Below are 20,817 nucleotides of genomic sequence, written 5' to 3'. Positions count from 1 at the left end.
TTAATCATGTCTTGCACCATGAGCAAAATCTTTGCTGTTATCTGAGTATTTATTTCTGATTTCATTTTTCCCAGATCCTCTTTTGTTGCCAGTTCAGAGAGTCCAGGTGGTTGAGTATCAGATTGTTCTATCTAGTTTCCCTTTGGGGTTGCTGTAGGTGATCTGGAAGTCTGTTTTTGAGGCTTGTTTATGTGTTTTCTCATTTCCATGGGGCAGGGTGCTTCTGGCATCCACCTGGCTCACCTTCTCTGCCCTAGGAGCTTGGGATGGCAGTGGGGGAGCTTCCTTCCGAGTTCTGGGACCAGCTCACCTTCTCTGCCCCAGGAGCTTGGCATGGCAGCAGGGGAGCTTCCTTCTGGGTGCTGGGACTGGCTCACCTTCTCTGCCCTAGGGATAATAACCATTTTTGGAAAATATATTTGCCTTGAAATGAGAAAGCACTTAAATGGTTGTATTTCTCCAAGTCTCTAGATTTAGAGGCAATATGAAGTGGTTAAGGGGCCACTAGGATTCAAATCCTGAGTCTGCTTCTTCCTTCCTACTGTACATACTGTGGACAAGTAACTTATCTCTCACTGCCTCAGTTCCCCAAGTAACAAGAGAATTTATCTCAGAAGGTCGTTAGGTTGATTAAAAGAATCCATTCATGTTGAGGTCTCAGATGATAATAGGTACACAGTGAGTGCTATGGTCTGAATGTTTGGGTCCATTGCCAATTCATATGTTGAATTCTAACTTAAAAGATGATGATATTGCAAGTGGGGCTTTTGGAAGATGTCTAGGTAATGAAGGCAAGGTCCCCATAATTGATTATTGTCCTTATAAAAGAGACTGTATATTATTATTGTTCTTATAAAAGGGACTTCATGTGTTAGCCAGTCCCTTATATCCCGTGAGGATGAAGTGAGAAGACACTTTGTATGGGCCAGGAATCAGAACCTCCCCAGACCCAAATCTGCCAGCAAATTAATCTTGAACTTCTCAGATTCCAAAACTGTGAGATATAAATTTCCATTGTTTTAAAAACTACCCAATTTATGGTATTTTGTTATAGCAGCCTGAATTGACTGAATAGACAGAAAGCTACTCGATATATGCTAGATGTTAGTTTTTTCCCTTTCAGTGCTTCTAACCCACTGCTATGAATTTACTGCATAGAGAAACTGTGACGTGCCACTCTCCTGCTCAGAAACATTACATGGTTCTTCATCATGTACATGAAAATGTTAAACACTGTCCAAATGTTGGCTCTATGTAACTTTCTGCTCTTTTCACCCTTCTATCTATTGCAGTTCCAAGCTGCTTTAAAACCCAGCTCAGATATTTTCCTCTACCAATGAGTCTTCTCAGATCAAATATATTAGACTTAATCACTCTTCCTCCACCTTATACCCATTACACAAGGGTGAGAGTGTTACATACAATCTTCCCAGGGCTTATTTGTGCATACTCTTCCCCATTTGATAGATTATAACCTCCAGGAGAGTAGGGTCTGAATCTTTCCAATTTTGTACCGTCTGTAACACCCATGAGAGAATTTTACATTTAATGGATACTCAATAAATGGATGTTGAACTTGGTTGAACCCACATTTTTTCCTTTGTGTTAGATGCCCTCAGAAAAACATAAAATAAATGAATTACTTTTCTTCTTTCCATTGCAATGTATAGGCCCTGGGCTAGTGGGTATTTGCAAGCCCAGTTTAGAATTTAGGGAAGTCATCAATCTAAGAAAAGAGAAGAAATGCATTTTAAATCACAAGAGCAATGTAGCCTTATATAAGGCCTTCTAGCAAAGCAATTATTGATGGCTCCATAACCCAGGTGCTGGGGTTATTATAAACAAAAGTCTGAGGTTGAGAGACAATGAGTGATCTTAACTTTTATGTTCCATAGGTATGCAATTAAATGAAACATGTACAGATGGAAAAGTTTAGATCTGAGAATCGTATGTGGGTATCATAATACAAATAATTGGTTTTCTTTGTAAAGAACATCTGTTGAAACATCTGAAAGCAGTTGTTTATACTGCTGCCCAAATGCTGAAAAATATAGTAATTCTCCAATTAGGTTAGCAATATCCAGGGGAAGAAAAATGTTTTTTATATAGTACTGTTTTTATTAAATCTTGTTTCTTTAATATGGCACATAGGAGATGTTCAACAATATTAGTTGAATGAATGTTGAATGAAAAGCAGAAACTCATTAAACAGTTGTTGAATGAATTGTTTCTTTTTTGTTAGACTTATAGATACATTTTCAGAAAATAGTATTCCCACAAAATTTTATCATGTCATATTCCATTTTTATTTGGCATAAATTTAAGTAATGTTACTCTTGCTCTGTACATTGCAGAATATAATCAGTATATATATATATATATCCATAGAGAAAAAAATCTTACAACTATACCAAATCTCTAAATAAAGCTAGATATATGACAGAAGCATCTTAATATCTTAATATGCTATGTTGATTTATCATAATGAAATATGTAAATTTTGAATTGTAAGCTAATATAATTGCTTCAATAAACAAAATTTAAATTTAAACTCCTCCTAATATCTATAGTTGTATATGTCTAAGAAGATTATAACAAGATATAAGAGCATCTGTATGTTCTAGAATGTGAAGAAGATAGTTGCAGATGAAGATGCCATTTCTCCCTATTCTCCCTTTCCTGCATTTCCAGCTCTCTCTTCCATAGTCCCATGTGAATGAGGCGACTGAGCTCCCAAAGGCTGCCCAAATTTCACTCTGCCAAATTTCAGTACAGAAAGAGCATGTTAAATAATAAATGGAGTTTGAGCCTAACTAATAAAATTGGAATGTTAAATAGCATCATGCTTTCGAAAACCAGCCTCCTTATGAGGATGCTCCCTGTGCAGGTCTACAGGGAATAATTCTGGAGGGACTGGTAGTAATTAGTAATATAATTGATCTTCTGGAAGCCCTCTCCTTTGATGGCAGCCATGGTACAGTTCAGAAGCCTCCAAATGAGAGCTCAAACAAAAAGATTCAAAGCACATCAGCTTTGCTTTTCATCCCTTGAACAGATACAACAGTCAAATTTATTTCTATATACCTAAATTATATACATTCATCTGTAATGAAGATTATGAGTGATAAAGATATATCTATGTAAATTTTGAATGAAACAGTAAAATTCCTGTCATCCAATTCAAGGAAAAAAGAGCAGAATCCAACATTGAATGTGTGGCTTCTGATCCCAGATTTCTTAGTTTCCATTCTCTGCCCTATATTAGGTATGTAACTTGACAAGGTACAGGGTTCAAATCCTGACTCTGCTACTTTCTAGTTGTATCAGTCAGTGCTTATTAGAGAAACAGATTTAATGCAAGATATACAAATATATAAGAATTTACAAGATTGGCTTACAATGGCCACCCGCAGAGTCAGGTGTGTAAGAGTGCAAAAGGGTGTCTATGTGCTGGAGATCACAAAGGTCCAGTTGAAGCCCTGGAGCTCACTGTAGTGTCCCATAGAAGTCCATATCATGAGACTGAAAGGTCTGAGATGGAAGGCTGAAGGGTCTGTGCTGGAAGCCAGGAGACCACATCCAAGCTAAAGGTGAAGACTGGAACTTCTCTGAAGAAACGGAAGGGAGCCTTCCTTCTTGGTTTCCTTTTCATTTTATTCAGGCAGGAAGCCTATTGGTTGCTGTCACTCACACCCAGGGTGGGGCTTCTGTCTTCAATAAATCCCTTCAGCCACACCCACGATCAGTTAACTATCACACTAGTCATTGTACGTCTCTTGGACAAGTTACTTAGCCCTCTCTGTCTCAGTCTTGTAATTAATAAAAGCACTGATCTCACAGTATTGTTGGTTGATTAAAAGACACATCAAAGTCTCAGAGTGAATTGATGAGCGAATTGTTCATTGAATTCAATTTGTACATTGATTTGTTCTGTGCCTCTGTTTCCTCAACTATACTATGAAGGTAAACAACAAAGTTCACCTAAAAAAGGATATATATTTCTCAGAATAGTATTTGGTAAATATCCAATCCATTATATTTTATAATAATGACCACTATTATTATTTTAAACATGAAAATTATAATAATATTATTATTTATTCACTATAATTTTAAATTTTATAAACAAAAACTGCTGAATAAGGAGGGTTACCTGGAACAGTCAAAATTTCATTTCTATTTGCCTCTGGATATTCTTATGGGCATTTATTTTCCTCCTCATGACATTTTTCAATATGTATTCTTTTATAATAAAGTTAAAAAAATAATTTTATGCTGAAATGACTTGATGAGGATTATGATAGAAATCTAGATTAGGTTAAAATTTGTAAACAATTACACTGTAGCATTAATGAAATAATTAAGCCCATTATCACATGACAAAAATTTTAATTTTTGTACCTTATTTTACTGAATCTAAATACCTTCAAAATAGAAATTTCTTTTAAAAGTTTAACCAATGTGAGTTTTACAGAACCAAAGTCAGATATTTATTACAATGTCAATATTTTGACCTACTAAAACCAAAAATATTTTATTTTTAATTAAAAAAAAGCTAGTGCAAAAGTCCCAAAGGTGCCTTTCATATTTAAGCTTTAATTAGAAACCACTTTGGTTTCTGACACCTATTGCACAGATATTGAAGTGTTAATATTGCTGCAGCTTGATTACAAAAGGCAATGATTAATTTTAAAGCAGACAAAAAAGATAGGCTCTGATTACAAAGGAATGATTAAGGCGAATGTCAGACATTGCATTTATAGCAGTCTTTTGCCATTATCAAAGAATAAGACTTTAGAAAAGTTTATATTTAGAAAGCGGGACACTTTGTACTTTATACTTGAAGACTGAGCACTCCAACTCCAATAAGGATTGAAGACCATGGGGTTCGGCCATAGCAAACCACTCTGGCCGCAGAATGGGCCCAAGGAGCCACCATAGTTTAAAATCTCGCGGTGCCAGACCCGACCTGGGGCCTGGCAGGAGTCGGAGGGAAAGTTTGTGGCCTGAGGTAGCGCTGGTAGGTACCAGGTTGCTGAGAGACCCTGCACTTTGAGGAGCTTATTCCCAAGAAGGGAGAGGGAGGGAGGGAGGGAAGAAAAGGCTGACTGTAAAAAGAGTTGCTACCCAGACTGAATCAGGGCTTCGGTTTTTGTTACTAGAGCCAAAACAAGCCGGAGAGAAGCCAAGGTGTGGTCTCAAATTGTGTCGGGGCAACCAAGGCCCTGGGCTGGGCTCTCCAGACCCTCAGGGCCCTGACTCGGTTCTAGGAGAGCTCCGCTCAGCGAGGGCTGGGACAGCAGGAGAGGGAGAGCTAGCTGGGAAGAGTCCTCGCAGAATCTGCCTTATTGTGCTTTGCAGGATCCTCAGACTTGGCTGTAAAATATTTAACAGCGAACAAGGATCCCCAGGAGCCCGGGCCGAGATGAGTTTAGAGTCCTTGTTTCAGCACATCATCTTCGCCGAGCATCAGGCTGAGGAGAGTCGACGGATGATGCGAGAAGGTCGGGTGTTTGTGGTCCTCTGTTTGGGGCTTTTGTCTTCTCTAGCTGGCTGCTTGGAGCAGAAAGAAAAAGCCCAAAGATAGTGGTCAGAGCCATTAGGGGAGTTTACCTCTCACACCCAGGGAAAGACACCTAACAAGTGTCAAACCAGATGGAATGGAACAGAGACTTTACAAAGATTGATGTGTTTAAAGATTTAATTTGTATTACAGTAAGGTCAGAAGTAACCAGATGTCGTGAAAAAATAAAGAAAGCAACAGAGGAGCTGAACGGAGAGAAAATCAAATTGGAATTTAAGGTACTGAAGCACAGAGTGTGCTAAATATCACTTGAAAAAGACTTTCTGAACTTGACTTTTTGGGGATATTTTACTGTTTAACCACTTGTCCTTCAGCTGTGAAACACAGGACTCCTCGTGCTTCTTTAGTGTAGTTTTGTGTTATCTCCTAATAATTAGAATTTTAAATCTGGTGATAGCTTCAGTTCTACTGTGAACTCTTTCCTTAAAGAAACCAGGTTAAGCAATGGAGAATTCATTTTGTGGAATGATTAAAAGAGCACAGTGTCATTGGAAGAGTAATTGTTTAATAAGTAGTTGGCCTAGTGTATACATTTTGAATAGTAAATAATTTAAATGTGGCATGTGGGATGTAATGGATTGAATGTAACTTTCAAATGAGTCTCTGTCTTTTGGTTTTCAATTCTCTACCAGATTTTGGACAGGTCTTTCATCCAAAAGTCTACCGCTAGCATTTCTCTTTTCTGCAGCATTTATAAAGTTCTTTTATTTTGAAAATAGAAATGAGACAGTCTGATGGCTTCTTGAAGAAGGATTTTGAAGGGTGAGTAGAATTATGGGGAACAAAGACAAGTATAGGAAAAAACAGTGTGGCAGAGGCAAGAGGCAGGTCTGTCCCGGGCAGGTTGAAAGAGGAATTAGGTTAAAAGCAGAAAGCTGATCATCTGGGAATTAGAGGAAACTATTGGCAGTTTTGTTTTTTGGTACTGGGGATCGAACTCAGGTCCTTGCGCTTGCGCAGCAGGCGACGAAACCACTGAGCTAAGTCCCCGGCCCTGGTGGCAGTTTTTGATCAGGTTTTGGCATGATTAAAGTAGTTTCAGGAAGATCTTTCTGAGTTCTGATTGGGAGAATAAGAATAGATAGGAAATTAGAAGCATTTAAGTATATCACAATGAAGGGCTCACTAGGGTATGAACAGACAGTTCTTCAAAAATAATTGTTCAACACTTAAGGATGAACTACGTGAGCAGTATGCAATGGGAACTCTGAGAAAGTCTGTTTATTTCATATGTTTATCTTAGCTTACTACAGTGGAGAATTTTCAGTTTTGTGAATAGAATAATCCTAGAATCTTCATCTTTTGAGCTTCAGCTCTTTGTGCCATGTCGTTTTCAAACATCACCATAAAGCTCTCCCTGGACACCTTGGTAAAATTATTTTATTAAACAACAATAATACTTGTGTTTGGGTACCACATTATTTTGTGAGGAATATATTTAGAAAAATTTTTACCCATTTTTATTCTCATATACATTTCCTAGTATATGTATACATTAGTGTATACAATGAACTAACGATTATTAATAGTGTGATAGGAAAGTACAGTCTTTAATTTACACATAAAATTGTATCTATCTATGAATGTTATGTTTCTATACATTTTGTAGTGCTCAAATCAGGGTAAGCATATTTATCTTCTCTTCTTTATCATTTCTTTGTGGTAAAAAACATTTAAAATCTGGTAGCTAATATACAGTAAATTATTGTAATCTATAGTCCCCCTGCTGTGGAATAGAATACTTCTCTCATCTAACTACAACTGAGTGCTTGTTGACCAACCTTTCCTCATTTCTCCTGACCCACTAAGAGGGACTGATACATGTTAAGATAGAATTTGGAGCTCTTACTGGGTGGAGACCCTATCTTGGATTTTGCTTGTGAATGGCAGATGAACCAGCTGCTAACAACAGTGCCAAAAGCTCTTGGGGCTTACAAACCAGAGAGAAAGTCACGGTGCAGCTTTCTTTTCCTTGAAAAAAATTAATACATTTTCAGGCCTACTAATTAGAAGCTAGCAGAATAGGCAAAATGTGTATAACTAGCTCGTGCATAGCTAACAGGTTTATTGGTACTTATATTCTGGGCATCGTTTTAAATGCTTCACTTGTATTAACTTCTTGAAGCCTGACAGGAAATCTGTGATTAAGCACCATCCTTATCCTCTCTTTGTAGGTGAGGAACTTGAGAGGTAAAATGACGAATGTTCATCATATATAATTTTAAAACAAACTACTGTAATGAAAATAATAATTGAGTGGTGCCAGCATATTTTATTAAAACAGATTTCTTGAGCTTATCTTGAACTTTTTGCTTCATGACATACAAGGATACATCTGAAGCTTTGGATCTGGGGCAATATTTTTAAAAGGTCACTTATGTAATGTTTTGATATAAAATGCATTTTTCCTGGATTGGTGAAGATAGTGACTTGACAGATAACATTTTTTTAAATAAAATGCTCACTCTCTGTAATATTTTCTTTGTAAAATAATGTTTTTCTCTTTGTAATATTTTATTAGGTTATTTTGCTTAAAAATGAAAATACAATTTGTTGATATATACATATACATAAAAAATTTTGATTCAATTGTTTATATTAAAGAGGAGACAGAGCAAATCTCTAACATTGTTTAGAAACGTTTGCTGAAATTACTAATTAATGTAGCCTCATAAATGTGCATTGCTTTTTAATCAGCTCAGATACATGGGTTATAATACTATTGAATCTTACTAATAAAATTAACATATGAGGGTCACAGTTCATGCAACACTAATTTGTAATTGAAATAATTTGATTTATAATTATAGTCAAGATGATATGTGTGTGTTTATAAAGATTTTAAAAGTGGAACTACAATTATAATGTAAATGACTAATGGGAAGAACTAAAGAAGTAATCATAAATTGATTTCTTGTTTCTTTTATTCTCTGAGTTAATTATATGTCTGCCTATAACAATGAAAATATATTTACTTGAATATTTGACTTGGCATTTATTGACCCATTTATCAAGTGGAAGCAGCATAAGGAGAAACTAGAACATAATTTGAATAGAAGAGTGCTTGAGCTATTGTACAATTGTATATTTGGAAAATATTTGGAGCATTTATTTTGGAGCCTGCTTGTGGTCAAAAATGTATTTGGGAAGTACAGTATTCATTTTTTTTCCTGTTCTGTAAAGCTCAGGTAGCATGTAATTAGAACTTGAATGATACCACTTGCTTTTCAGGGCTCAGTGGATCCTTTAAAATATATAGTTGCAAAAGTCTCAGATTATATGCTATGAGTACTTTGTGAATTGGACAGCTACAGTATGCCTGGTTAGGTAATATGAAAAACAGAAAGATGAGAACATGCCATAGTTTTGCATTAATGTTTACTAGTACACCTAAAGATTCTGCTAGTCAAGGAAAGGTTTTATAATACTGATAAGAGAGCAAACCAAAATTAAGGATGCACAGAACAATTATATCTTCTTTTAAGGATCCATATTTAAAAATGGTATATAATTATAATTTGGGCACTTAATTTTTATAAACATCTGACATAAAACCCAATATAATACCATCCTCCTGTAAGAGGGAGTAATAGAGGAAAATCTAGGCTATTTTGCTCATTTTACTTCTTCCAATTTAACTTACTGCATAAATATCGTAAGAATAATAATATTTTATAAATTTTAAAAGAATGATATTGAAATGAAGAAGTAACTTAAGGTAGCTCCATTTACTTTTTTACTTCAGAATGTCCAATTTTTAAAAAGTTGATAAAAGTTAGGAACTTTCCTATAACAGGAAGCAAAGTCATATTCCTTAGTACTGTATTACCTAACTAGAGAAGAACAAAACCACAAAATATTATCCTTTATAATATGGAAAGAGTCTTGCAATTGAGATAGTTTTTTTTCTTTATATTTTAGCAAAGAAGAATTTACATCTCCCTCATTATTTCACTTTATTGTTGATTAAAAGTTGCTTAAAAACATGGATGAAAGGACATTATTTCTCCCCTCTTAACATTTGTTTAGGTAGCATGTGAGTTGTTCGATCTTCATTTTAGAAAAAGTGGAAATTTTATTTTTCACAGTATAACACATCACTCTATTTATATCAGTTGTGGCCAAGAAAATTTTAAGAACAGTCACAATTTGTTGCTTACAAAATCTCTGTGACTTTGTCACAGGAAATTCATTTAAGCCAGTTGGCTTAAAATGTTGAAACTCCCCAAGGAAGCAGGAGGGAGATGGTATCTGGAGCATAACCAAATTAGGCTTACATAAGAGGAGGGATATCTCTTGTGTTGTAAAAACTAAAAATAATAGGTAACATTTAGTAAGCAGTTCTATATATCTGTCCTTGTACTGAGCATTTTATAAATATTATCTCAGTTCTCAAAAAGAATCCTATGAGGTATTATTGTTATCCCCATTTATATTTGATAAAATTGACTGAAGAATTAACTAACATGAGGTCATGTTAGCTGTTAAGTAGCAGATCTAAGGTTTGAAACTATATTGTTTGACTAGAGAGCTCTCAGCTTTAACCACTATGCTGTAGTATACAAAAAGGAAAAAGGAAAGGTGGAGAGTAGATACAAAGAAGTTTGAAGAATTAGTGACAGAAAATTGAAGACATGATTTACTAAAAGTTGTCTCTTAGTTTTATTATGTCAAAAAATTTTATAATATACTGTATGTGTCAGTTATTTTTAAAGAATATTGAAAACGTGCCATTTACTTATTGCTCTGCTTTATTCATTGTGTAGCTTTATATAAGCAAGGCAGTACAATTCTTTTGGAAAGATTTCCCTGTAATTCTCTGGGAATAACATGATTGTTTATTACTAAAGATGCATGCCTATTGGCCAAGAAGCTGGTTAGGGTGAATAATATATAGTCCTTGCCCTTCAGGTACTTAAAGTCAGAGGAATTACCCATTCCTTAGAAAGGAGGCTCTGACAGCTTAGGGTTTTCTTCATTGCCAGTAATAGAAGTTCAGTTCAAAGTGGCTTAAACAGTATTGGGCAATTACTGACTTATGTAATTGAAAACACAACAGTTGATTTGATATTTTTATGATTTATAATTGCATCAGGTTGCTTATAACAAAAATCTGGGCATGGTGGCTTCACCAAATAAGGTGGTTTTGGTTTTTTTTCATAAAATAGAAAGTTTGAAGGTGGGCCATCCAGGGCCATTTTTTTGCAGCTACTCCTAGAAGACCCCAGCAATTCTATCACTTTCCTTTTTTTTTTTTTTTAGATTGTAAGCTTTATTGTACAAGGAAAACTGTGTAATACATCAATTTTCATGTTTGTTTTGACTGCCTCAATTCTTGGAGCTAAATCGAACTGTAAGTTGTTATTAATTTTTTGATGACTTATATAATTATTGTCTTCAAAATTGTTTTGGGTAATGCCTTAGCAAAGCCCTTTTTTATTTCCTGTTTTGTAATACTTATCTCAAGCAGAATTCTTCACTTGCTTTTAATCTCTGACTCAGGTAGAACTGCTTTATGCTCCACTGTTTCTCATCATCCAGCAGATAATAAATGTTGAATTACTACTGGTTTGCACTGTTTTGTATGTTTTAATAATTAAGCAGTCTACTTTGAAAATAGGAAGTGAAATTTTAAACCATCAGGAATGACTAATAAGACTATTGAGAATAATGAATACATAAAAACAGTAACAATTCTTAGGAACATTTTGAAATCAATTTTTCTCAGAGGTTGGCAATATCCATTTATTTCCCTTGATTTAAAAAAATTATTAGAGCATGTTAGTAATACATAATGGTGAAGCTCACTTTGGGAAATTGATAACCTGTTATGCATTTAACATATCCTAGTGATTTTTCAGTCCCTTTAATCTCTTCTCCCTTTTGGCTCTCTTTTCCTAGCCCCCTTCCCCCTCTCCAAAAGTCTAGCTTCTAGTTTTCTGTCATTTCTCTTTTATTTAATTAATTTATTGATTTGGTTTCTCATGCAAGAAGCCATGCAATATTTAACTTTCTGAGTCTGGCTTATTTTCCTTAACATGATTGTGTCCAGTTACATCCATTTTCCTGCAAATGACATGATTTCATCCTTTTTGATGGCTGGATAATATTCCATTGTGTATATATACCACATTTTCTTTATTCATCTATTGACAGAAATCTAAGCTGTTTCTACCAGCTAGCTACTATATATTGCTGTAGCATGCTGTCTTTCTTTTGGGAATATACCCAGAAGAGGTATAGCTGGATCAAATGGCATTGCTACTTTTTAGTGTTCTGAGGAATTTCCATATTGGTTATACAAGTTTACATTCCTACCAATGTAGGAGGGTTCTTTTTCTCTCTGTGCATACTAGCATTCATTGTATTTGTACGTTCTTGATGACAGCTGTTTTTACAGGGATGAGATGCAATTTCAAGATAGTTTTGATTTGCATTTCCCTAATGGCTAAAGATGTTGACCATTTTTCATGTATTTATTGGCCATTTATTTCTTTTGAGAAATGCCTATTTAATTCATTTGCCCATTTTTTGATTGGGTAGTTTTTGAGTTCTTTGTATTTTCTAGACATTAATCCTCTATCAGAGGAGTAACTAGCAAAGATTTCTCTCCCATTCTATAGGTTGTCTCTTTACTCTGCTAATTGTTTCCTTTGCTGTGTAGAAGCTTTTTAATTTGATATAGTCCTATTTGTTGATTCTTGATATTACTTCCTGTGCTGTTAGAGTTATAGTCAGGAAGTCTTTGCCTGTGCAGTGGCTTCAGATGTTTCTCCTAAGTTATCTTCCAGCAACTTCAAAGTTTCTGGGTTTTTAGCTAGGTTTTTAATCCATTTTAATTTGATATTAATATAGGCTGAGAGAAAGGGATTTAATTTCAGTCTTCTGTATGTGGATATCCAGTTTCCCCAGCACCATCTATTAAAAAGGCGGACTTTTCTCCAACATGTATTATGTATGTAGGGTTTTTATTGTGAAGGTATGTTGGATTTTGTTGACCATTTTTGTTTTGCATCTATTGAGATGATCATGTGATTATTAAAATTTTTGATTTTGTTTATATAGTGTATTAAATTTATTAATTTACATCCTTGGACCAGTTTTGCATCTCTGGGATGAAACCAACTTGGTCATGGTATGTTATCATTTTAATGAGTCGTTGAATTCTGTTTGTAAGAATCTTACTGAGGATTTTGTTTATATGTTTGTCAATGATACTGATCTGTGGTTCTCCTCTTTCTGTTGAGTCTTTTTCTGATTTTAGTTTTGGAGTTCATAGATTTGATTTGGAGGCATTCCTTCCTTCTCTATTACATGGAGAAGTTTGAGGAACATTTGCTGTTCTTCTCTAAAAGTCTGATAAAATTCAGCAGTAAATACTTCATGTCCTAGGCTTTTTGTAGTTGGTAGATTTTTTGTTGTTGTTTTATTGCATCAGTCTCATTGCTTGCTATTGATCTGTTTAGTGTTTTATATCTTCTTGGTTCAATTTTGGTAGGTCATGTGTCTGAGAATTTATATATTCTTGATTCTCTGATTTATTAGAATGTTTTCAAAATAACTTCTAATAATGTTCTGGATTCAGTGGTATCTACTTAATTTCAGCCTTTTCATCTCTAATTTCATTAATTTGGGCCTTCTCTACCTCTTTAGTAAGCTTGGTTAAGGATTTACTAATTTTGTTTATCTTCTCGAAGAACTAACTCTTAGATTCAGTGATCTTTTGCATTTTTTAAGTCTAAAGTTCATTAATTTTCACTGATCTTTATACTGTAATTTTTTCTCTCTGCTGGTTTTGAGATTTTTGTTTTGTTTTGTTTTTCTATGATTTTAAGATGCATAATTGGTTTATTTATTTGGGACAACTTCTGTTTTTCCAGTATATATACTCACAGCTGTAAACTTTTCTCTTAGAACTGCTTTTGTATGTCTGACAAATTTTGACATGTTGCATTTCCATTATCACTTAATTGTAGGAATTTAAAAATGTCTCCCATTTTCTTTAATGACCAATTGATTGCTTTAGAGTGTATTATTCAGTCTCTATATGTTTGTATGGTTTCTGTGGCTTCTGTTGCTGTTGATTTCCAGTTTCATTCCATTTTGACCTGAGAGGCTGTGGGAGATTATTTCAATTCTTTTGTGTATTTTGAGACTTAAACTTTATGGCCTTAAATATCCTCAGTTCTGTAGAAAGTTCCATGGATTGCTGAAAACAATATGTATTCTGCTGCTGTTGGATAGAACACTCTGTAAATGTGTATTAAATCTATTTGGTCTATAATATCATTTAATTCTGATGTTTCTTATTGATGTTTTAATATAGTAGACCTGTTTGTGAAAGTGAAGTATTGAAGTTCTCTACTATGATTGTATTGGTGTCTGTCTGCCCTTTTATATGAAGAGGTGTTTTGTGAAGTTGCATGTGGTTATGTTCAGTGCAAATATACTTATAATTATTATCTCTTCTTGTTGAATTGTACCCTTTGCCAATATGTAGTAGCCTTCTTTGTCTCGTTTGACCAATTTTAGTCTACTTGGTCAGAAATATATAATTGTTCCTACTTGCATTCAGATTTCAGCTGCTTGTATCATATTCTATTTTTTCACTTTCAGTCTATGTATGTCTTTGCAAATGAGGTATGTTTCTTGCATCCTGGCTGCCAGTCAGTACTTTTTAAGTGGAAAAAACCATTTATAATTGAGTGTTATTATTGAAAAGTATATACTAATTCCTACCATTTTATTATTTTTCTGATGTTTAATTTATTTCTGTTTCTCATTTATCTACTCACAATGAGGTTTATTCTTTCCCTTGGTCTCATGGTGGTCATTTTCTTGTGAGTCTGTATTTAACATTCCCTCATATATTTTCTGCAATAACTGCCTTAATGGCCATGGATTTCTTTATATTTATCATGGAAGGACTTTATTTCTACTTCAGTTTTGAAGGTTAGCCTTGCAGAATATAGTATTCTGGATTGCTAATTATTTTCTTTCAGGGCTTAAATACATCCTTTCAAGATCTCCTGGCCTTTAAGATTTCTGTTGGGAAATCTGCTGTTATTCTGATGGGTTTGCTCTTACAGTGATTTGGCACTTCTCTCTAACAGCTTTCAATATTCTTTCTTCTGAATTTCTGGCATTTTTTGCTATGATATGTCATGGAGAGGTACTTTAAAAAAATTCTTTTATTGGTACAGTTTAGGTATACAATACATTTACATTTATCATTGGGTGCTTGTACCTGTACATGATGGATCTTGGTTCTTATTTTTTCCCCCATTACCTGTGCGCCCTTCACCCCCTCCACCCTTCCCTATTTACATAGATTTTGTTTCCATTTTTTTTCTTTTCTCATAATTTTTCCTTTCCCTTCTTTCCTTTTCCCTTCCCCTCCCACCACCGCTACACCTTTGGACCTTTTCCTATTTCAAATTATCAGTTATTCATTTTAATCATTTTAATCCTTATTTACACTTTCAGTTTCTCACACTAGAGAAACTACAGTATTTATACATGTGTGTCCTATTTATTTCACTTAAGAGTACGGCCTCAATATGCATCCATTTAGCTATAAATGTCTCTAGTTTCTTGTTCTTTATGGCTGAGTAGTACTCCATTTTATAAAAAAAACCCCACATCTTCTTTATCCAGTTTCCAGTTGATGGGCACTTGGGCTGTTTCTAAGCTTTAGCTATTACAAACTGTGCCACTATGAACATGGGTGCACATATATCATTGTGGTATGATTCTTTTAATTCTTTTGGGAAGATACCTAGCAGGGGAATAGCTGGGTCAAATGGGACCTCTAGCCCTAGTTCTTTGAGGTATTTCCATACTGACTTCCACAGTGGTTGCACCAGTCTGCACTCCCACCAACAATGGTGAAGGGTTCCTTTCTCCCCACAACCCTGCCAGCATTTGTTATTTGTTGATTTCTTGATAGCAGCCATTCTTTCTGGGTTGAGGTGGAATCTCACTGTTGTTTTCATCTGCATCTCTTGAATGACCAGTGATGTTGAACATTTTTTCATATATTTATTTGCTGCTTTTACTTCTTTGTCTGAGAAATGTCTGTTCATTTCAGATGCCCATTTTTGAATTGAGTCTTTGAATTTGGAGGGGGGTCTGATTTTTTTCAATTCTTTATAGATTCTAGATAGTAGATCTGAGGTACAGCTGCTAAAATTTTTTCCCACATTGTAGGTTGCCTCTTAGCTCTGTTGGTGATTTCTCTTGCAGTGCAGTAGCTTTTTCATAAGATGAGATCCCAGTTGTTGATTCTTTGTGTTAGTTCCTGTGTTACTGAGGTTTTGTTCATAAAGTTTTTTCCTATGCCAGTGTCTTCAAGGAGAAGTTCTTTTCTAGTTGTGTCTATTTGGGGTTCTAAACACCTCTTTGACCTGTGTATCCATCCCATTCCCCACATTTGGGAATTTTTCAATAATTTTAGTGAATAGATTTTTTTTTATGCCCTTAGCATATACTTCCAAACCATCATGTGGGTGGATTATTCTTAAATTTGTTCTTTTGAAGTTATATTAAAGCTCTTAGATAATCTTTACATTGTTTCTTCTTATCTCCTTTTCACTGATTGAATGTTTCAGGATATCTGTTCTGCCTTTAAGTCCTTATACCCTCTTTTCTGATTCATCTTGCCAATTGCTGAGAGTTCAGTTGAGTTTTGTTTGTTTGTTTTCATTTGACATATATGAGAGGTTTTCATTTCCAGGAGTTTGATTCTTTTCAGAACTTCTCTTTACTGAAGTAGTCTTTTGTATCCTGCATTGTCTTCCTTAATTCATTCAGCTATTTATTTGTCTCTTCTTTGAGCTCACTGATTATATTAACTATCAGCTTTTTATATTCTTTGTCTGGAATTTCATCTACTTCAGTACCTATGGAATCAGATTTTGTGAAGTTATGAATTTTTGGAGGGCTCTTGTTGCCTTGTTTTCTTATGATTCTTGTGTTTTTGTGTTGAAGTTTATAGATCAGTAAGGATGGAAAACTATTATGTGGAGATTTCTTTAGTGTCTTTCTCCCTATGTTGCACACTTGGCTTGGGTATAACTCAGTGTGAATGCACCCACTCAACCTATTCAAGTTGAACCCCTAGCACTTGACTATCAGGCGAAAATAGTTATCAACATATAATTTGAAACTTGTTTAAAAAGTTCTCCATTTTACTAACCTAGGATAAAGAAATAGTCATAGTGTGGGATAGACTCTGAAAAAAGAAAAAAGAAAAGATAAAAAAATGTTTATATACTACTAAAGAAGGGGAAGAGTGGGGAGGTTTAAGAGATTATATGAGGGGAAGGAAAGAGTAGAGTAGGGAGAGGAATAAAGTGACAGAAGATAAAGGGAGATTGAATCCAACTAACACACTTAACAGAAACATAAATTTAGCAAACTCTCTGAAACAACCCCTGGTGTGGGAAAACATGACTTGATACACGAAGACACTATAGAAACAAAAACAGTGGCTAACACTCAAATACAATTACATATACACATGCTCCCCAGGCACATATAAAAAGAAACACCAAAAAAACCAAAAATTCTGGTATTCCCCCACCTTGTACTTTTTTTTTTTTTTGGTACCCAGAGATCAAACTTGGGTCCTTGCACTTGCGGGGCAGACGGTGGCACCACTGAGCTAAATCTCCAGCCCTCTACCTTGTACTTTTTATACTGGAGTCAATGGATGTTGCCTGACAAAAGCGAGGGAGATGCTGTGAAAATCTTTGTATTGTTTATTCTGGAGTTCTCTTCCATCACTATCTAAGTAGGAGAGAACTCTTAGAGCAGGTTGGAGGCTGTGTTATTTTCCTCTGTGTTTGTGGGTTGTACTTGGGTAGGTCCACCAGGGGTGGAACTAGCTTACACCTACTGATTTATTCTCTTCCATACTGGAAATGAAGGAGCTTGGAAATCTAGGCCCTCTGCTCAATCTGTCACTCATGTAGTCCATAGCCAGGTCCTGAGAGTGGGCCAAAGTTTCATAAATTTCCAGACGATGCTTTTGGAGTGTGGCTGGCCAGTGTCTGCACTGCTGTGGTATTTTCTCTGAATGCCTCTGAGCAGATTGGAGGAGACACTGGCATGTAGAGTCAGTGTTTGTATTGAGGGCAGCCAGGGACCTAGCCTTCTACTGGTCTCTGCAGGGCTCTCTCCAGATTCAGACCCTGTTCCACAGAAAAACACAACACAGCTAAACTCATTGCCTGCTGGTACTTACAAACTGCCATATTTGATGCTGTCTGTCACCATGCCAAGATTCTTCTAGCTTAGAGTTTAGTCTTCCACAAGACAGGGCCTAGGGTCTTTCTCCTGATCTCATGAATCTAGTGTCACCATGTAACAGCTACCTTTTTCCTGGGCCAAGCTATTAGGGCATGTCCACTTCCTTCTTGTATCATGGTGGCAGCTATATCTTATAGTTATATAAAATGTAAGAATATTTATGAACTTAGGCAAGAGTTATTTAAAATGTCTTCCTACCCCAATTCTGCTCAAGTCCATCTCCTGCTTGTTCTACTGAGGCAAGATGGGGCGAGGAGCTTCTAAAATGGCTTCCTAATCCAACCCTCTCTAAATCTGGAGAGAAAAGGTGGGAATTATCACTCCTATCACTGTTCATTTCACTATACTCAGATCTCCTGTCTGCTCAGTCTGTATTTCTGTTCAGAAGCAGAGTGTCATTGCTCAAAAGAGTATGCTGAGCTTTTCATTTTACTGATGAATGGAAGCAAAAGTTCCTCCTCCATCGCTGCAGTTCCTTCAGTATCAAAGTGCATTGCTTCAGTTAATTTACTTATCTTTCTGAATACTGATATTTCATGGTTTTGCTTGGTTCCCAGCTTTCTCAAGTTGCAGACCTGTAATTTCCTATGGTAGCCCCTGTGCTCACAGAGGTGTGCAGATGTCCTTTTAGATGAATATTCTGGAGCAAGTTGTGAGTTCTGCCTCCCTCCAGTACTCCATTTTATGATCCCTATACAAATATTCTTTTATTCTATCATTTTTAGCCAGCATCTTTCATCGTTCTCATCAAAAGTACTGTCACTGGCTAGCATGAGTTGCTTTAGTGAAAATGGAAATTAAAACTAATGCAATAGTATGAATTTTCAGGCAAAGGTTTAATTGGAAAGTAAGAAAAAATGGTAAAGAACTTTAGCTTGAAAAGCTGACAAAGATCAAGCCAGCCCCTTAACAACAACAACAACAACAAAGTAAGAGAAAATGAGGACAAGACTCCAGTCTTGGTAGCTCTTTGGGGCACACTGATGAAGAGCAGACTGGCTTGCCAACAGAAGAATGGGCACCAATTTTATGGGGTGCTGTTGTGGGCTAGGGTCTGGTTGATCATCATTTCTGTCCTGGTTTTATAGTTCTGGAGGAATCCTCATGACTTAGGACAGTATGGTTCCCATAAGATGATTGTCTCATAAGATATTCCCATAAGATGAGACTGCTTGTGGCAGTCTCAGTCATGCGAAGCTTTCCCAAAATTCAGGGTAACCCTAGGTTTAAGTCAGTGGAGACTTCTGGGCATACCTAATGTCCCTATAAATCTTAGAAATTATATTTGTTACTCTTATCAAGGGGCCCTCAGTCTTGAAGAAGGAAATAGGCTGGATAAGTTGAAGACTAATAAACCTTGTTTTACAAACTTTTTCTAAATGATTAACATACCCATAACCAAAATTTTAAAGTACTAAAGGACACAAAATGAAGATCAAGCTTCATTTTTCTTTTGGTTACCTGTCTGGCATCTGTAGGCCCAAGTGAAAGGTCATAAGTTTTAGCAAAAACTGCTTATAGTATTGTATACCTAAAATGTACCAATAAACTTAACAAAAATTTAAAAAAACTGCTTATAAATCCCTGATTGTCTCAGACGAAAGCATAAATCATGTTTTTAATCAGTAACAGGTTAAGAGCCCAGGAGTTTATTTTTCCCCCTTCCCTATAGTTATTTCTGATATTGTTAGGAAGGCTAAAAATCAAAAGGCTTCACCTACAGCTTTATATGATTTTAGGGAAGAGAAGTCCACTCTTAAGGATATAGGCCTGCATCTCAGTTTTACCACGTGGTCAACATTGGCAGAGGAATATGGTAATGTATTTTTAACTGAGCATATTAGTGCACTGGACAAAATTGGAATTTTATTACTAAAGTAGAAAAGTATAATGACTGGTAGCCCTTGTGTCTCTCAAATAATTACTAACAACTTCTAGGGTCACATCCATTTTTTGTACAAAATCAGAGACAGAGAAGCTTTCCTTGAAAAGAAAGGAAATTTCTTTTCCAGCCCTTATCAGATAACTTTTCCTTCGTGTCTTATTTCCACAGATTGTGATTTTAGACAACCCTATCACTGTGGTCTTCTGAGTTCATTGGACTGTCTGGGCTAACTAGTTACTAAGGAAAGGAAGTATGTATGTAAGAGAGATAAGCACACAGTGCCTACAAACAAAGTCTTAGTGGTTGAAATCAGAATAGTCATTTGCAGAATCAGTGCAGTTGGTTGAAATATTTTAGGCTAATTCTTGATAATGTTTTATCATTAACATGATTTTACATGACAAAATTTAATGCAAGATTTTCCCCCTTGAAATTACCCCTCGGTAAAGGAGTTATTTTATGTGAGTCCTTTAGAAGACTTTGATATATGAAATACACTTTTACATTTTTTATTATGAACGAGAATATCAATTAGTGGTAGTTTCTGATGATTGGATAAATCACCTGATTGAATTGATAAAATGGGAAGTAAAGACATTTAATGGACTTAGTTACTATTCCCTGGGCCTATAGATGCCAGATAGGTAAACAAAAACTAAATGAAGCTTAATCTTCATTTTGTATCCTTTATTACTTTAAAATTTTGGTTATAGGTATGTTAATCATTTAGAAAAACTTTTTAAAGCAAGGTTTATTAGTCTTAAACTGACCCAGCCTATTTCCTTTTTCAAGCTTGAGGGCCCCTTGATAAGAGTAACAAAAATAATTTTTAGAATTTACAGGGAATACAAACTCAGAATTCCATATGCCACATGTCATTGTAAAAAAGTCACTTAATGATTTAAAAACAATTAATAAACCTCTAAGATATAATGTGATTAAAAAAGCAACCTATAGAAGTTTCTTAAGTATGATACCATTTAAAAATATGCAAAGTGAAATTATATCTTGTGAGAGATACATAAATATCTTAAAA

General features: G+C 35.3%; 1 protein-coding gene across 3 annotated transcripts in view; it reads left to right on the top strand.

Annotated features, from left to right (window-relative positions):
- Nucleotides 1-4,944: 4,944 nt before the first annotated feature.
- The window catches only part of Ccdc172 (coiled-coil domain containing 172), a 90,651-nt gene continuing 74,778 nt past the window's right edge, over nucleotides 4,945-20,817 (top strand). For all 3 annotated transcript variants that reach the window (XM_087185254.1, XM_013069826.3, XM_021253368.2), the window contains exons 1-3: nucleotides 4,945-5,020; nucleotides 5,362-5,504; nucleotides 5,717-5,802. In XM_087185254.1, coding sequence (XP_087041380.1) covers nucleotides 5,426-5,504; nucleotides 5,717-5,802 — 165 coding nt within the window. In that variant the 5' untranslated portion in view covers nucleotides 4,945-5,020; nucleotides 5,362-5,425. The remainder of the gene's footprint in view (nucleotides 5,021-5,361; nucleotides 5,505-5,716; nucleotides 5,803-20,817) is intronic.

The sequence above is a fragment of the Heterocephalus glaber genome, unplaced genomic scaffold (assembly GCF_053883595.1).
Source record: "Heterocephalus glaber isolate CG9 unplaced genomic scaffold, H.glaber_assembly_v1.0 deba00001497, whole genome shotgun sequence".
Lineage (NCBI taxonomy): Eukaryota > Metazoa > Chordata > Mammalia > Rodentia > Bathyergidae > Heterocephalus > Heterocephalus glaber.
The sequence above is the reverse complement of the archived record's forward strand: the minus strand, read 5'-3'. Positions and strand labels throughout refer to the sequence as shown.